This window comes from Plecotus auritus (assembly GCF_963455305.1).
Source record: "Plecotus auritus genome assembly, chromosome: 9".
NCBI lineage: Eukaryota > Metazoa > Chordata > Mammalia > Chiroptera > Vespertilionidae > Plecotus > Plecotus auritus.
The window spans coordinates 97,016,439-97,033,391 of record NC_137783.1 but is presented as its reverse complement, the minus strand read 5'-3'; the positions used below and the strand labels follow the sequence as shown (position 1 = coordinate 97,033,391).

The 16,953-nt window shown below is 36.3% G+C and overlaps 1 protein-coding gene and 1 pseudogene across 2 annotated transcripts in view; both read right to left on the bottom strand.

Annotated features, from left to right (window-relative positions):
* Positions 1-1,294: 1,294 nt before the first annotated feature.
* NOX4 (NADPH oxidase 4) overlaps positions 1,295-16,953 on the bottom strand; it is a 169,721-nt gene continuing 154,062 nt past the window's right edge. The window contains exons 16-18 of the mRNA XM_080640037.1: positions 16,608-16,676; positions 14,961-15,061; positions 1,295-4,785 (exon numbers count right to left, since the gene is read on the bottom strand). Of these exons, the coding sequence (XP_080496163.1) occupies positions 4,665-4,785; positions 14,961-15,061; positions 16,608-16,676 (291 nt within the window). The 3' untranslated portion in view covers positions 1,295-4,664. The remainder of the gene's footprint in view (positions 4,786-14,960; positions 15,062-16,607; positions 16,677-16,953) is intronic.
* LOC308257742 (glutaredoxin-3-like) lies at positions 5,735-14,866 on the bottom strand (annotated as a pseudogene). Its single transcript has 3 exons — positions 14,782-14,866; positions 7,983-8,997; positions 5,735-5,755 (listed from the first exon to the last, which is right to left on the bottom strand). The product of its transcript is annotated as a glutaredoxin-3-like (transcript).

Genomic DNA, 16,953 nt, shown 5'->3' with positions numbered 1-16,953 from the left:
TTTCTGTTCTTAATGGACTCTTTGCTAAGCATCAAAATTCTACTGCATCTTTTCTTTGGAAAACTTTATCTAGCTAGCCTTGCAACTCTGTCTTCTGAGAATACTACAGAATGGAATAAAGCTGCTGGGGTAATGGAGGGGAGATTTAGACAGAAGGAATCAGTGAATTCTCACTGTCTGAGTGGTTGAAGTAAATGCAGATCTCATTATGCTTGGCATCATTTATTTCCTGTCTCACTAGTTTACAAAAAGATGGTTTTTTTCTCCTGAATAAGAAGCATGGTATGGTCATGTGAGTAGAGAACAACAGTCATCTGTTTTAATAACAACAGTTCCCTGGGGCGGGGGGGGGGGGGGTTTAGAAAGCTGGTGAAGTTATGACTTTTGCCTATGAACCTGAATTTAAAAATGGCAATATTAACTTTTGCTAGAAACTATATACTATTACAAATTTCCAATACAGAGTCCTGAAGAACAAAAAATTTTTAGCACAATTGTCATGTTTTAAAACTAATATAGGAAAATAGATTTTACTGGTATTGGACAGAATATATGACTAATGAATTTAGAATCAGAAGATATATTGGGAAGAAGAGTGTGATTTTCTGTTATGAATCTGGAATTAACACTCACTACCTTATTTTCCAGCTAGCACTAGAGTTTACAGGGAGATTTAAACTAACAGTACTACAGGTATCTTACCAGATGTATATTTCATGGGGCAGGGAAAAGAGCCTTTCAGTAGCAGAGATTAGGAAAGCTGAGCTCCAGCTCTGTTACAAACTCAGTGGATGACTTGAAGCAAGTTACCATCTTCCTTTGGGCCTTAGTTTCATCAACTACAAAATAACAGTCCTCCTAACTTCTGCATTTATGTTTCTATAATATAACTGGATATGCAAGTGTTCTAGACAGCATAAGAAAAGGGAACTGTTTGCCATGAGTAGCCATTGAAATGTGTCTTATTGGCTTGTTAGAAAAATCACTATTCAGCTGAGTTAACCACCCTTAACGAAAATAAAATTTACCTATTTTTTTCTTTTCAATATAATGAACATCCTTTAGCATCAGCATCATCTATTGATGACAATGGTGGCCCATTTGTGTCTAGCCAGCCTCTTTAACAATGCCTTATAATTTAAATCAATTACTTGCTTTGAATGCTCCAAGTAAACACTAGTGCTTTGTTTTGTTTTTTCCGGGGCGGGGGGGTTATAAATAACATGGATGTATGGAGTAAATCAATTCAGACTATACTTTGTCTACATTGCTTTTATTTTTTTGTTTTAAGAGCCTGTATAATCACAGTCACCCAATTAGCATTTAAATTCACAACATGAAAAAACTATCAATCATTTCACATTTAACCTGAAATTAAAAAAATTAAAAACTAAGGCCCAAATTTATGTGTGCGTGGTGTGTGTGTGTATGATTTATTTTATTATTATTATTCATATGTAAAATCAAAGCCTTACCTTGCATAAAGCAAGAGACCCAAGAAGATGAAATAGCAATGGCAGAGCCCAAAGGTGTTACTCAGTGGTTGAGCATAGACCCAGGAACCAGGAGTCACAGTTCAATTCCATGGTCAGGGTGGGCTGGGAGCTCCATCCCCAGTGGGGGAGGGGGGCATGCAGGAGGCAGCCAATCGATGATTCTCTCTCAGCATTGATATTTCTATCTCTCTCTCCCTCTCCCTTCTTCTCTGAAATCAATAAAACATATTTTTAAAAATTCTATTGGATTCTCTGTCCACAGAGTTAATTTCTTAGTATAGTCCATAAAAATTGATAGTTACTTCCAAAAAAAAAAAATCAAAGAAAACAAAGGTAGAATTTTAAAATACCTATAATGATGATAATTTTGTTCAGAGGTTTTTAAACAGGGGTCCTGGCTTTTGGAGACTGTGGACCCCCAAGATTGTCTGTGTATTTTGTATGTATGTCAGAATATTTCTTTTCAAACAAGGCCTCAAAAAGATACATTATCTAAAAAAGATTAATTGACTACTGATCTAGTCCAAAGGAGAAGTCCTAGAGTGAGAAGCGGTTTGCCATAGTCACACCATTAGCCAGTGACACCATTGCAAGCCCCAGAACACAAATCCCTAAGACTGTTCATGCTGACTCACACTCAAATAGATGATGTTTCTGAAACTTGCATTATCTGGTGAAGAAACTCTGCCTCCTTTATTTGTTGGGAAGATAAAGTAAATTTATAGAGATTTTGTGGATACCATTTCAATTTTAACATTTATTGCCACTAAAATTACTGTTTTAAGACCTGTGTGACAATAATTAGATAGAGAGAAAAGCTCCCTCAAAACAAAACATAAATAACTCTCTCCTACAGGCATTCCTGTCTACAGAAGCAAAAATTACCTAAGTTAACACAACGTTTGAACATCACCAGGAATTTAAAATAGGCAAAAGGCTCATCTAAAATAGCAGACCTACTCACTACGAAAGGTTACTTCTTCTTTGAAAAATCTTCCACATGTTTTAGTGAAATTAGGTGTATTAATATAATCACTTCAATAAATTATGATCAGTAAAGAATCAGTATTGCACATCAAGCCTGTACTAAATTTATTTTTACTGGTTCTTTCTGTTATGTGTTTTTATGAAAATTATTTTTAACTTAGAAAGTGTTGCCAAGATGCACTATTTATTAACTATGTCTTCAGAGCTAAATCTGCAGGAACATTGCACATTTCCCATGTCTTTTTCTGACTCACCTTCCACAGAAGGGAGAAGGAAGAATTCCAAAGAGAGGAAGAAATATCTGTAAGTAATATGTTTATGGGAATTCAATGCTGGATGGTTTAACACAGTGGTCGGCAAACTCATTAGTCAACAGAGCCAAATATCAACAGTACAAGGATTGAAATTTCTTTTGAGAGCCGAAAACTGACTTCTGCACATGGGCCACGAAGTTTTAATCGCACTGTACGTGCACGCCCGCATGTGGTATTTTGTGGAAGAGCCACACTCAAGGGGCCAAAGAGCCGCATGTGGCTCACGAGCCGCAGTTTGCCGACCACTGGTTTAACATGCTTGATTGTTATAGGTAAATCAGAGCAAAAAAAAAAAAAATGACAGTAGCATCTATCAACTTATATTACATCATGCAAAATTTTAACAAAGGCAAGAGAAGGTATGCTGCTGATTTCAGCAATGTACTATATTTGATAGCAACTGATAAATGTCAACAAAACAAAATCACTAAACTGTAAAAATGCCTTAATTCTTAAGATAGTGAAGTGAGTCTTCCTGCGAGCCAATATACTGGCCAGGGAACATGAACTGATTGGATCACACAGAGTAAGCCTAACAATGACTTTAAACTCAATAATTCCCTCTTGAGACCCAGAATACCAGGTGGTGCAGCAGTAATATTGCTGGTTTCTGAACTTGAATAACTAATGAAATATTTCATCTTGTGTAGGAAGTAAAATACAGATTTCATATTAGGGATGTGACTATACTTTAAATATCTTCAACATAACCAATGTGTGACAAAAGAGAGATCTTGTATCTATCTCGGTGACCACTGACAGACATGATACCCTTCGGTTTCAAAGTGCAAATAAACAAAGTACCTTAAGAGGCTGAAGCCTGGCAGGTGTGGCTCAGCGGTTGAGCATCAACCCAGGAACCAAGAGGTGGCCAGTTCAATTCCTGGTCAGGGCACATACCCAGGTTGCAGGCTCAATCCCCAGTAGGGGGCATGCAGGAGGCAGCCAATCGATGATGATGTTCCTCTCTCATCAATGTTTCTATCTTTCTACCCCTCTCTCTCTAAAAATCAATAAAAATATATTTTTAAAAAGAGGTTGAAAACTAAGACAAACTATGCTGGGGGAAAAGTAATGAAAAATAACAGAGATCACAATGCTGAAAAGTGAAAAAAAACTTATTAGATCTATATCCCTTTATAATTTATAGTAATAATATTTCCTCATTACTATGCAGCAGTAATTGATTAAATAAATTGAGGGTAAATATGACTGATTAAATAATTATGCCTAATGCATGCCAAGGGAGGGAAAATTTCCCTAGACAGAAGGGGGGGGATATAAAAATAGATACAACATCTGTAAAAGATTCATTCAGCATAAAGTCTAAAGACATCACGTAGAGGTATTAGCTCAGTAGTGAGGAAAATTAGATATTGACACAAAGTACCCGTATCAATAGAGAGTCTTATGCTATATCTTCAAACATCTAATATATTTGCCTGGAGCTTTTCTAAATCAAAGCCACTCTGTTATTCTTAGGTGAAAATGTAATTTGAGTTTCAATGAATTTTTTAATTTTGTTCAATCTTCCATTTGTTCAACCAAAAACAATTTAAAGAGGACCAAGGCTATCAGCCTCACAGTGAGAAAGTGTAGCTCCTCACTAGGGAGTTCTTGAATCTACCATAAAAATCAACAGTGGGCATCTAATAGTTTTAATTCTAGCCTTGAAAAGTGAATCATCCCATCAGATACTCTTCAGGGCCTTTTTGGTGTACTGTGACCTGTCATCTTGCCTCATTCTCTGCATTTCCATTTTAAATAATCATAAATAAGTAAGCCTTGCTATTCTTTGGCAGAGGATAGCTGTTTGAATTTCAAAGTATTAGCAATTGCACTCATTCCTTCTTTAAATCCCAGGTTTTCAGCTGAAAGATTCTTTATTGTATTCAAATCTTGTCCCATATGAGTTGTTTTGGTTACTCAGTTTACGAAGAGTCTTAGAAATTGGTCGGGGTCCACAGCAAAACACACCAACTATTTTCCTGGGAAGGAAGAGGGAGAAAATGGAAAATCAGGTGGAAAATTTGGCAGAACGTAACAAGAAGTACGCTTTATGAGCATGTGTAAAGTATTAACGAAGTTAATTTCCTGCTGCTGGGCCTACTAAAAACAATTTTTTTTAGTTATTTTCAGATGCAGATGATCACCTGGAAGATATTTTATTTACCTCATGCTTTCCATACTAGAATTCAGGATAATTCAAAGAATGTAACTCTGAGCACATATTTGCTTATTATCAGAGAGTGAGCAGTCTGCCTTAACCTTTTCATTACATGCCACTGGTGAAGACAGAAACTACACCAACAGCAGCGCTTGATAAATGTTCATCCACACTAGATCATGTCAATTTTCTCTTATAGTTGTTTTATATATATTTTTCCTAAAGGTTCCATGAATTTGCATGGGCAGTGATGAATTTGAGAAGAGAAAGAAAAGGCATTACTGATTTGAAAGGATAATTTTAAGTGACTGATTTATATCCACATTGAAATAAAAAAACATTAATCTAGATACATTTTCTCTTTCATTTATGCACTGCAATAATTATAACAAAAGCCAAGCAGGTTTTATTATTTGCTAACATAAAATTTTAGTAGATAAATTATACATATCCCTAACAAATAGTCTAAATAAATCCCAGAAAATGACAAATATTTCACAATAATCTTCTTCCATATTTGTTGACTTGCCGGAATTCTTCCTAAGACATGATTAACAATTCATATATCTTAGACAAATACAGTATGTCCTCACTGTCTGAAAATAATTGGTGCTGAAAAAAAGACAGTGAATTCATTTAAGTGGGTACAAAACATTTATAACAAATACAGAAAAATGATTTTATTATAACTTTTCATCTTGAAAAATAAATCAAAGAACTATGAAAATAAAACTTTCCCTGCAGTTATGATTGAGTAACGGGGACTAGATTTACCCTCCAGCATTAAAAACCTAGAAAAAAAAAGATATATGAAACAAGTATTTGCAGAAACTGGACAATAGGCACAAGAGAACAGTGAACCCTGAGAAAGAGGAAAAAATAATGGGATCCAGAAACTGTCTCTGCTTATTGCCTGGCTGCAGCACTGGTTAGTGGCCTCGCTGAGTTCAGGAGACAAACAACATTTGTGCAGGCCAAAGTAGCTAGAATTTAGAGCAGAATATGGAAGGGACGAGATATCTACAGAAAGAAGCTCTGGAGATCTATAGAGGAGTATCTTTAAGTGTTGGGTTCAATACTGATTTGCTCATGTCTGAGAAAAAAAAATCACATGGATCTCAGTAAGGAACTATCAGGGAGAAGTATGTCAAGTGCAATCCAGAGTTTACATAAGCTTGAGAATAATTCATATTCCCACAAGCCAGATGGAAAGATCTATATATAATACATGGGCAATGGGTAGTGAGTGTTCTAGAAAGGTACCACTTTATTTGTTAAAAAGGTAGAGTGGATATTGGTAAAATCAGCCTTAGATTGCAGGCTGCTCTAGACCTATACTAACAAAGCTCAAAAGCAGTCCTTGAAAAACTTAACCCAAGTAACAAAACATTCTGCCAAACACAAATCCAGCAATATAGAAAAGAATAAATCAAAATTTGGCATTTGACATCTAAACTTCATAGAGTGCAGCATTCAATAAAAAATTATAAGGAATGTATAAAGCAAGAAATTATCAACTATAACTAGAAGTGTTAGGGGCTGAATTGTGTCCCACCCCAATTCATATGTTGAATCTCTAGCCCACAGTGCCTCAGAATGTAGCTATATTTGGAGATAGGACCTTTATACATGTGATTAAGTTAAAACGAGGCTGTTAGAGTGGACCCTACCCAACTTGACAAGTGTCTTTATAAGAAGAGAAAATATGGGTATACAAAGAGACACAAGAGGGGCACATGCATAGAAAAAAAGTCTATGTAAAGAGACAATAAGAGGTTGGTCATCTGTAAGCCAAGGAGAGAGGTCTCCTAGGAAATCAACCCTGCTGGCATTTCGATCTTAGACTCCCAGCCCCCAGAACTGTGAGAAGATAAATTTCTACTATTTAATCCATTTAGTCTTCAGGATATTGTTATGGAAGACCTAGCAAACTAATACAAGGAGAAAGGTAGGTCCATAGAAAAAGGTCCAGAATGATAGAAACGATGGAATTATCAGACATGGTCATTGAAACAATGGTGGGAATCATGCTCTATATGTTTAAAGACAAAAATCAACACAATGAGAAGAGAAATAGAAGGTTTTTTAAAGGCCTACATGGAAATGGCAATGATTAAAGGCAGTATTTAAAATGATACATATACTTTGGGTTAACAGAAGACTAGGCACTGAAGAAGAAAACATATGTAAGATGGCACTAGAATCTATCAACATGGAAACATACAGAGAAAGAAATATTAAAAAAATGATGACAACAAACAAAAAAACAAAGCTTCTGTGACCTATGGGACAATATCAACTAGTCTAAACTATATGTAACTGTGGTCCCAACAATGACAGATGACAGAGGGGAAAAGGAAAAAAAAACACAAACAAACATTTAAGGAGTAACTGATAAAACTTTTGCCAAATTGAATGAAAACAAACACATTGACTCAAGAATAAGAATTTAATGAACCCCCAAGGAGAATACACAAAAAGAAAACCACATAAGGCAACTTATAGTAAAACGATAAAAGCCAGTGACAAAGAGAAAAATATAAAAGCAGCGAGAGGGGAAAAAAAAGACACATTATAAATAATTAGCAAAAGATGAAAGATGAACATCTTTTCACAAACTATGCAAGTCAGAAGGCAATGAAGTGCTATCTTCAAAGTGCTGAAAGACAAAAGAATATGTCACCTATTGGATATCAAGCAAATTCTTTTTTAAAAAAAATATATTTTATTGATTTTTTACAGAGAGGAAGGGAGCAGGATAGAGAGTTAGAAACATCAATGAGAAAGAAACATCAATCAGCTGCCTCCTGCACACCCCCTACTGGGGATATGCCCACAACCAAGGTACATGCCCTTGACCAGAATCAAACCCGCACCCTTCAGTCCGCAGGCTGACGCTCTATCCACTGAGCCAAACCGGTTAGGGACAAATTATTTTTAAAAAAATTGAATTTGAAGATGTTTAATGCATTCTATTTTTGGTGGAACAAAACATAACATACATTTATTTAGCACAACCTTCTGGGGTACAAAGAGCCAGACTGGGGAAGAAGGCTTTTCTCCTCCTCGTCCATGTCTGAGGATTGACTCATAAGCTGTTCCACTGTAACTATTCCCTGCACTAGTTGGGTACCACATTTTACAATTATTTTGTCCTTTCAGTGGCAGCATCAATTCACCATTTTCTTTTAGGTCTTTAACCATGTTCAGCCCTCCAAGCTCCCCTTTCACATACAGCTGAGGGTAGGTTGGGCAATTTTCAATCCTTGCGGAACTTCTTCATCCTCCAGTATATCAAATGACCCGTTTCCACTATTAGTCCTATTGAATTTGTTTGCTGAATCCACATTTAGCTTCCTGTGTGTTTCCTTGCATGGAGCATCACAGAAGCTTTATTTGTCAGGACTGTGAGCCTTGCCTCTACTTTGGGAGCTTTGGGGCAAATTGTATCTAGTTCTTCAGATGCTTCCAGCTTCTTAACTATGTTAAGTCCTCTTATGAGCTTGCCAGAAACATAGAGCTGGGGAGAAGGGGGACAATTAAAGTAGGTTTGGAGGCCCTAATGAACTTCTTCATCTGAGAAGATACCAACACTCCTAAACTGAATATTGTGTTGGTTGACAACTTCCACTATCTGCTTGCTGAAACCACAGTGAGGTTCCTGCAGCAGCATGAGTTCATTTCTTTAGGTGAAGGTTAAGGTCTTCTTTGGATGCTCATGATGGGTGGGAAGGTGCCCACGGGTGCATGTTGCCAAACATTTTTGGTCAATTCTGGTGCATGTGCACCATCTAATCAGTAATTTTTTTCAGAATTCTTGAAAAACAAATAATTTCATATTTTTTAGATATTTCAGGTAGAGTTTCCAACTTCACAAATGAAACTTGGAGGTATTCTTTGGCTAAGCCTGCCATCACACTATTCATCTGATCATACTGTGGAGCCCATGGGGCCCAAAAATGAACCACAGGGGGACGTCTGAGGTACAGCAGCTCCGCAAACTGCTGTGCTGAGATGACCTCCACTGCTGCCACTGTGGCATCAGCCACCCAGCCACCACACTGCTACTGCCAGACAGCTCTATACCAAGCAAATTGGATACCAAACAAAAATAATTTTCAAAGTGAAGATGGAATACAAACTTTCAAACAAAAGGTGAGATAATTTATTGCCATCCAACCAGCACTATAAAATATATTGAAGGGAATTCTTCAGAATGGAGAATAAAATCAAAGGGAAATTTGAATCTACTGCATCCACCCCCCACCCGCCAAATTAAGAGGATCAAAATGGTGAATGGTGAATCAGTGAATAAATAGAATGTATATTTTGTCTAATTTTTATCTCTTTAAAGTATGATTGATGTTTAAAACAAAAGCAATAGCAATACATTTTGAAGTTTAAAGCAAATTTGGAAGTAACATGAATAAGAACAAAAGCCAAAAAGATGCAGGGATACTGGAAGTACATGCAGTGGTGTAACATTATCTGAAGTGTACTGTGATGAGTTAATGATGTATACTGTAAACCTAAAACAATGTTTCTCCAATTTCAGCTTTATCAGAATCACCTGAGCAAATTCACAGACCACAGATAGCTGAGCCCCATCCTTAGAGCTTTAGATTCAGCAGATCTTGAATAGGGCTCAAGAATTTTCTTTTCTAACAATTCCCAGGTGATATGGATCCAAGGAATGCAGTTTGGAAAACAATGTCTTAGAGAAATAACTCAAAGCAAACGGACAGGTATAGGTGATATGCCACTAGAGGAGAAAAAAACAGAATCATAAAAAATACTCAGTCCAAAAGAAAGTACACAATGGAAAGAAAAAAAAATATAAAAGAAAGAACAAATCAAATAAAAGGAAGCAATAGTAAATTGCTAGATTTAAACCCAATCAATGAAAGTCAAAATACTCAAAGAGGAAAAGATGGTCTCTTCAATAAATGGTGCTGGGAAAACTGAATATTTACATGCAAAATAATGAAACTGGACCCCTCTCTTATACACTCACAAAGTTAACTCAAAAAGATTTCAAGACTTAAATGTAAGACATGAAACCATCAAAATCACAGAAAACCTACAAAAATAGGTCCTTGAAATTGGTCTAATCAATGATTTCATGGATGTGACACCAAAAATACAAACAACGGAAGCAAAAATAAACAAGTAGGACTACATCAAATTAAAAAAACTACACAACAGAAGAAATTATCAGCACAATGAAAAGGTGACCTATGAGATGGGTTCATGTCTGAATTCTGACTCATTAACCATAGCTTTAAACTAATCATTATCTTTTAGGATCCTAGTTTCATTTGTAAAATAATGATGACTTCAAAAGCTCCTTCACTTTCCTTAATCATATAATACTGTCATATTCATTTTCTAAATTTAAAATGTCATGCAAGGAAGGAACCACTCTCATACACAAGTGCAAAGTAAATTAAGTATAAATTGAGTTGGCTTTTGCGTTTTGCTAGGACAGTATTGAAATGTGCACACCCTTTGATCCAGCAATTCCATTTTAAGGATCCTAACCTATTGCAATACTCTCTGATGGACACGAGAACGTATGCACAAAGATAATTACTGTCACATTAAAAGACAGGAGGCAACCTAAATATCCATACAGGATAGTAATGCTCATATCATCCATATTCTAGAATACTGTTGAGGTATAATGCCATAAAATTTTTATGAACAATATACGGTGTATCTGAAAAAGACTAAGTTGAAGAATTATATATTACTAGAGGGCCGGTGCATGAAATTCATGCATGGTTGGGGGGGGGGGGGTCCCTCAGCCCAGCCTGCACCCTCTCCAATCTGGGACCCCTTGGGCGATGTCCAACTGCTGGTTTAGGCCCCATCAATGATGACAGGGAACTATTGATTGGCTGCCTCCTGCACGCCACCTACTGGGGACCAAGCCCGCAACCCAGGCATGTGCGCTAACTGGAATTGAACCTGGAACCCTTCAGTCCACAGGCTGACGCTCTATGCTCTAAGCCAAACCGGCTAGGGCGTAAATACATACTTTTATAAGTGTGTATATATCTAAGTGTATGTGGGGTGTGTGTGTGTGTGTGTGTATATATATATATATACCAAGAATTGCTTAATCAATTTAAATTTGTATTCTATATAGTTTATTACATTAATACAGCCGTGGGCAATCTACGGCCCAAGGGCCAGATCCGGCCCGTTGGGCTGTTCTATCCGGCCCGCGGAGCCGAAAGAGCGGAGGGTTCTCTTGCTCTCCCCTCCGCTCCTTCACCAGCAGCAGTGTTAACATGGCAACGTCGGGAAACACGGCCGCAGCTCCTTCTTCTGAGTGGGCGGATTTATATCCGCCCATTCAGTAGAAGGAACAACCTCTCAATCTTCCAGAGGCTCCTTGTAATGCCCGCAGACACATCCCCCGACATCACCCTGGGAATGCGTAGACACGTTATCGTGGTGATGTAGGAGACACGCCCCTGGAGAGCACAGTATCAGAGCATTAGCTAAAAAGGAGACCAACAACACTGTTCCCACTGAAGTTGATGTTTTAAAGACCAAAAACCTTTCAACCCAGTCTACATTGCCATCTACATCTACGTCCCGGGCATAATTTGGAAGTTGCACTAAAGAAAATGTTTAATTTACTGTTTACACATTTTGTTCTTTTCTATTTGTTTTAGTTTTAAATTATTTTATTATATTTAAGTTTAATTTGAAAGGCTTTTGTACCTTTCCTTTGTTAGGCAATTTTATTTTGCCTTTGCCATCTTCAATATAAGGTATGTTATTGTGCTATGATTCCTCCATTTTTTGAAGTTTCAAATTATAATAATTAGTGTTTACATTCTTCTTGTTAAAATGTTTGTAATGAATAAAACTACTGAAATAAAAAAAAAGACCGTACCCTCTTATGTAATGATGTTTACTTTGAATTTATATTAGTTCACACAAACACTCCATCCATGCTTTTGTTCCGGCCCTCCGGTCCAGTTTAAGAACCCATTGTGGCCCTTGAGTCAAAAAGTTTGCCCACCCCTGCATTAATACCTACTGGTTTAATACTCTGAACATTAAATTGTAGCCCAGCATATAGTATTAAACTTATTTAATTTATGTCTTTCTTCTTTATTCCTATCTCTATATATTCTTTATGCAATTTATGTACACAAGGTTAATCAAAATTACACATCTAAAATGAACCCTTCTATTTAAATAGTACCTTTTTCTAGTTAATGAACCCTTAAGCTATTGATTCATTCTTTTCCAAACTATGCTACATAAAAATCCCTTACAAATATAATGTGTTGTCCTGGCCGGTGTGGCTCAGTTAGTGTCATCCTGTGGACTGGAAGGTTGCTGGTTCAATTCCAGTCAGCACACACGCCTAGGTTACAGGCTTGATCCCCTGTGGGGGGCGTGCTGGAGGCAGCTGATGCTGTTTTCTTGCATTCTCTCCCATCCTCTCCCTTTCTTTCTCTCTATAAAAATCAATAAAAATATTTTTTAAAAAATTAATGCATTTCAATTGCCTGCCCAGAGCAAATACAGAAAGTGAAAGTTGTACAGAATGTGAACAGTAGGTGGTGCACATTTGCTCATCTTAAACCAACCTGAACCAGCTTGCTGTTTAAAGAAAATGAAAAAACACACAAAATCCCTCTAAATCATGAACAGCATAACAAATGCAAATTCTTAAGAAATAACCAAAGAAACCAATAATCCAAGACTAATTTCCTGTAAATGATCCTCTATTGTTTTGGGGTTTGGTTTCAGAATGAAGCAAAAACAAACAAACGAACAAACAAAAAAATCAACGTTTTTCAACAGTATACTATGAGAACTAATAAAAGAATGTTTCTCAGAGTTCAGTTAAATGTCACCAAAGAGGAATGAGTCGTCTGGGGTGCATAGCAAGACCCAGGTCAGTCTGACAAGATGATCACACATGGTGGATGATACTGGGGAAAGATGAAAAGGAATATAACCAAAACAGGGTTGACTTTTATTTTATTCTATAGGTCACCTTTAACTGGGGCCTTCCATATTACAAAGGATCTCTGCTTTCTAAATAATGCTTCCCTCTTTAACCCCAAACTACTTCAAGGAAAGGGAATACAGAAGTGGTTTCAAACATGGATAAAATCTGAAGTACATGAGTATACACTGAGTGGCCAGATTATTATGATCTCTGAATGCATAATAATCTGGCCACTCAGTATATACATATATATTAGAGGCCCGGTGCATGGATTTGTGCATGGGTGGGGTCCAGCCAGCCTGGCCAGGGGGAGGGGACATAGATGGTTGGCCGGCTTGCCTGCTGGTTGAACTCCTGGTCGAGGGGACAACTTGCATATTAGCCTTTTATTATATAGGATATACACTGAGTGGCCAGATTATTATGTGTTCAGAGATCATAATAATCTGGCCACTCAGTGTATATTCCTTTTTAAATTTTGCTTCTGGGGCTCCCCACCATAATTGCTAAAACAAAATCTCTGAAGATGGAGCCAAACACCATGATGAATCAGTGATTCTTTCAATACATCATGAATTCATGAATTGGGATTTTATTGAAAGTTTCTCCACCTGGCCAGCGTGGCTCAGTGATTGAGTGTTGACCTAAGAAACAGGAGGTCACAGTTCAATTCCCAGTCTGGGCACATAGACGGATTGTGGGATTGATCCCCAGTGGGGGTCATGCAGGAGGCAGCTGATCAAATGATTCACTCTCATCAATGATGTTTCTCTCTCTCTCTTTCCATCTCCCTTCCTCTCTCTGAAATCACTAAAAAAAATCTCCCCCCACCAAAAAAAAAATCTTCACTCATAAGCTGTCTCATTCATTTACAATCAAATATCCTTTTTATATTTATAAAATATTTTTTAAAATTATGAATTAATCAACTATATCTAATAATTATAATGATAAAATAATTAACACTAGAACCTTAGGGTCATAGGAAATTTTAAGAATTAAATAATCAATTTACACACATTCTTGTTGCAGAAATATGTTTAGTTAGCAACAAACAAAATAATTAGTTCAAATATAAAAATATGTTGAATTTTGATGAAATTTTGCAGCTTAATCAGAATTGAAATACAAGTTCAAGCAGAAAAGAGTTGTGTATAATTTCCAACTGCTAATGAAAGCTTATTTGTGTATTTACGAGGTTGGTATCCAGAAACTATGATATTTAGATTCCAGTAGATATATGTTTATAATAGTTACATTAATATTAAAATGCCAACATCTGCAATATGTTAGAAATTACAGCCTTAGCAACTACTTAACCTTATGATGAAACTATTTCAATGCCAACTTTAAAATGTGTGAATGGGTATATAGTTTTCAAAATGCTTTTAGATTAGAAAACAAATGGGTTGTCTACTATATGCCCTCAAGTGAATTCTTTCCTTCAGTAGCAATCTCTTCCGATCATAGATAGTCCATAATGTTAAGATTCTTTGCAATTATAGCTCCCAAGAAAAATAATTTTGTTTAAAAATATTCCTGACTTGGAGACTGCAAATAACAACTATGAGCTTCAAATAATGTATTCATTCTGGTAAAAAGGTACAAAAAAAAAACTGATTTTTAAGCATATGCATTGTTAAAATATTTGTAGCGCTCCCTTGTTTGCCAACATGATCTTGAAGAACTTTCTCATGATCACCTGATATATGCTGTGGGAATGAACACTCATTTTAATATGGGTCTATGTAAATTTAAAAGTAGGTAGAAGAGTCTAGTTCATAAATAATTTATACACTATTTCTAAGCCAAATTTTAATTATTTGGCATTACGCTTTCGGGAGGTGTTCCCTGCCTTGCTTCCTCTTTTGATAGTGATAATTGAGTGTTTAAGTAGCTTTCTAATTTGTAAACCCATTACTAAGTCATCTTAAAAACTCCATGTAATGACTTGGGAATATTTTAATTTGATCATTAGCCACATGTCAAATTTGCTGAGTAATTGCACTTACCCTCTGTTACATTTTGCTATTTCATCAAACAGAAGTTTCCACTGAGGACGTCCAATATAAAGTCTTGAATTCAGTGCTTGATATTTTTCTCCAATTATTTTCTGCAACAAAGAAAGCATTATATTTTATATGACACAGAGTTGGCAAATTTCCCATTTCTCTAACCTCATTTCTGCTGGTGTTGTGGCTTCCTACCAAATTGCTGTGATATAAAGAATATAAGTAGCAAATGGCAACCTATTAAGTACAGTAAGTTAGAACGTAATTTCCTTCCTGTTTTCCTTTAAAATCCATTCTCTTCTTGAATACCATTATTACAAATGGCTGATTTGCTTCATTTTTAAATAACTGCAATGTTGAAGAATGCATTCCAATTGCCTACTTTCAAAAAGGGCCTCAGCACATAAATTTTATTGAATTGTTTTTGCACTACAAATACAGTTGTCATATTTGGCACATTAGATGGGTAAAATACTACAAACTGTAATCATAAATTTGGGGAAATAATCTTAGACAAGACAACCTAAGACAGAAGAGCTCCAAATCTCAGGTCTATTAACAAATAACTCAAATGAACTGGTTTTTGCAATGAACAGAATATGAGATCTGAAGAATCAGAGTCAAGTGAGAAGAGAGGAACAAGTGTCTGAGTCCCAGACAGACAAACTGAGAACCAAATACAATGTATACGCTATACCTTCATTAGAGCAACACCATGAAGATAATGATACCGACTTGCTTCACATGAGTAGTAAAATAAAATATTTTTACATACCAAGTAGGGAAGAACTCTGACTAGAAAAAATAGGGTTAGATTAGTTTTGAAGTAACTGACAAGCATTCATAATTTGTATTCAAAATACTACAGAAAATGTATGATAGAAAATACTAAAATAAAGCGTGTGAAAGCAGTCATGCCCAGATTTACACAATGGTGCAGCTCTTCATGGTGTCTGTAAACATCAATTTCTTCATCTATAATATGGGATAGCAATATCTCCTACCTCTTGAATCTGCTGGAATTCCATGATTGTGTATATGATTGTTTAGCACAGTGCCTCACACAGTGAATAAATAATGTGATAGCTATTGCTATTCTTTTTCGTTTCCCTTAAAGGGAAATAAAACTTTTTTGTGTATGACCTTATTTTTCCCCCCACAAAACCTCCTCTTGATGAATACAGTCGCAAGACTGTTCAGTTATGGTCTGGCCTCTATAGGTAAAGAAGTTGAGGCAATAGTGAAGAGGAGAGAGGTGAAATACTCGAAAGGTCTGCTCTATCTCCCTGTGAGGTGGACAAAAATATACCCCCAAAAACAGACAAAACAAAAATAGCATAATATAGGGTATCCCCCCCAAAAAAAAGTATACACACTTTAACAGCTGGTAGCTCAATTTTGAAAATGAAATGCATTTTAATAAATGCTGCCTTTATAATTATTCAAAGTGTGTGCATACATTTTGGGGGACATCCTATAGGATTAACTTTAAGAACAAGCCATGAGTTTTCTGAACACATTCCAAGAGGCCTTCCTGTGGAAAACCTCTTCAAACCACCTGCAGAAATGTTCTCCCTGCATAGGCCTGCAGTAAACCTCCTATTATCAAGAGACTCCTTTCATTTACAGTAACATCCAGTCACATACCTGCATCCCATCTGTTTGACTGAGGTGCAGCTGGATGTTGACATAGTCAGGTCTGTTCTCTTGCCAAAGCTGAGGGGACATAAAAGTAAGTAGACATTAAAATTATTTCTGTAGACTCAGACTTCCTCCTATTCTAACACATGGGATTCTAGAATTTGTTAAAAAGTATCTTGTCTAATCACAGTCAATGTCTACAAGCAAATACATATAAAACTGCATACATATACAGGAGTGGGCAAAAGTAGGTTTATAGTTGTTCCTATGGAAAATGAAATGAAGGTTTTGATTATTACAATAGCTTTATTAACTTGTGCTTTACATACTCACAACTGTAGACCCACTTTGC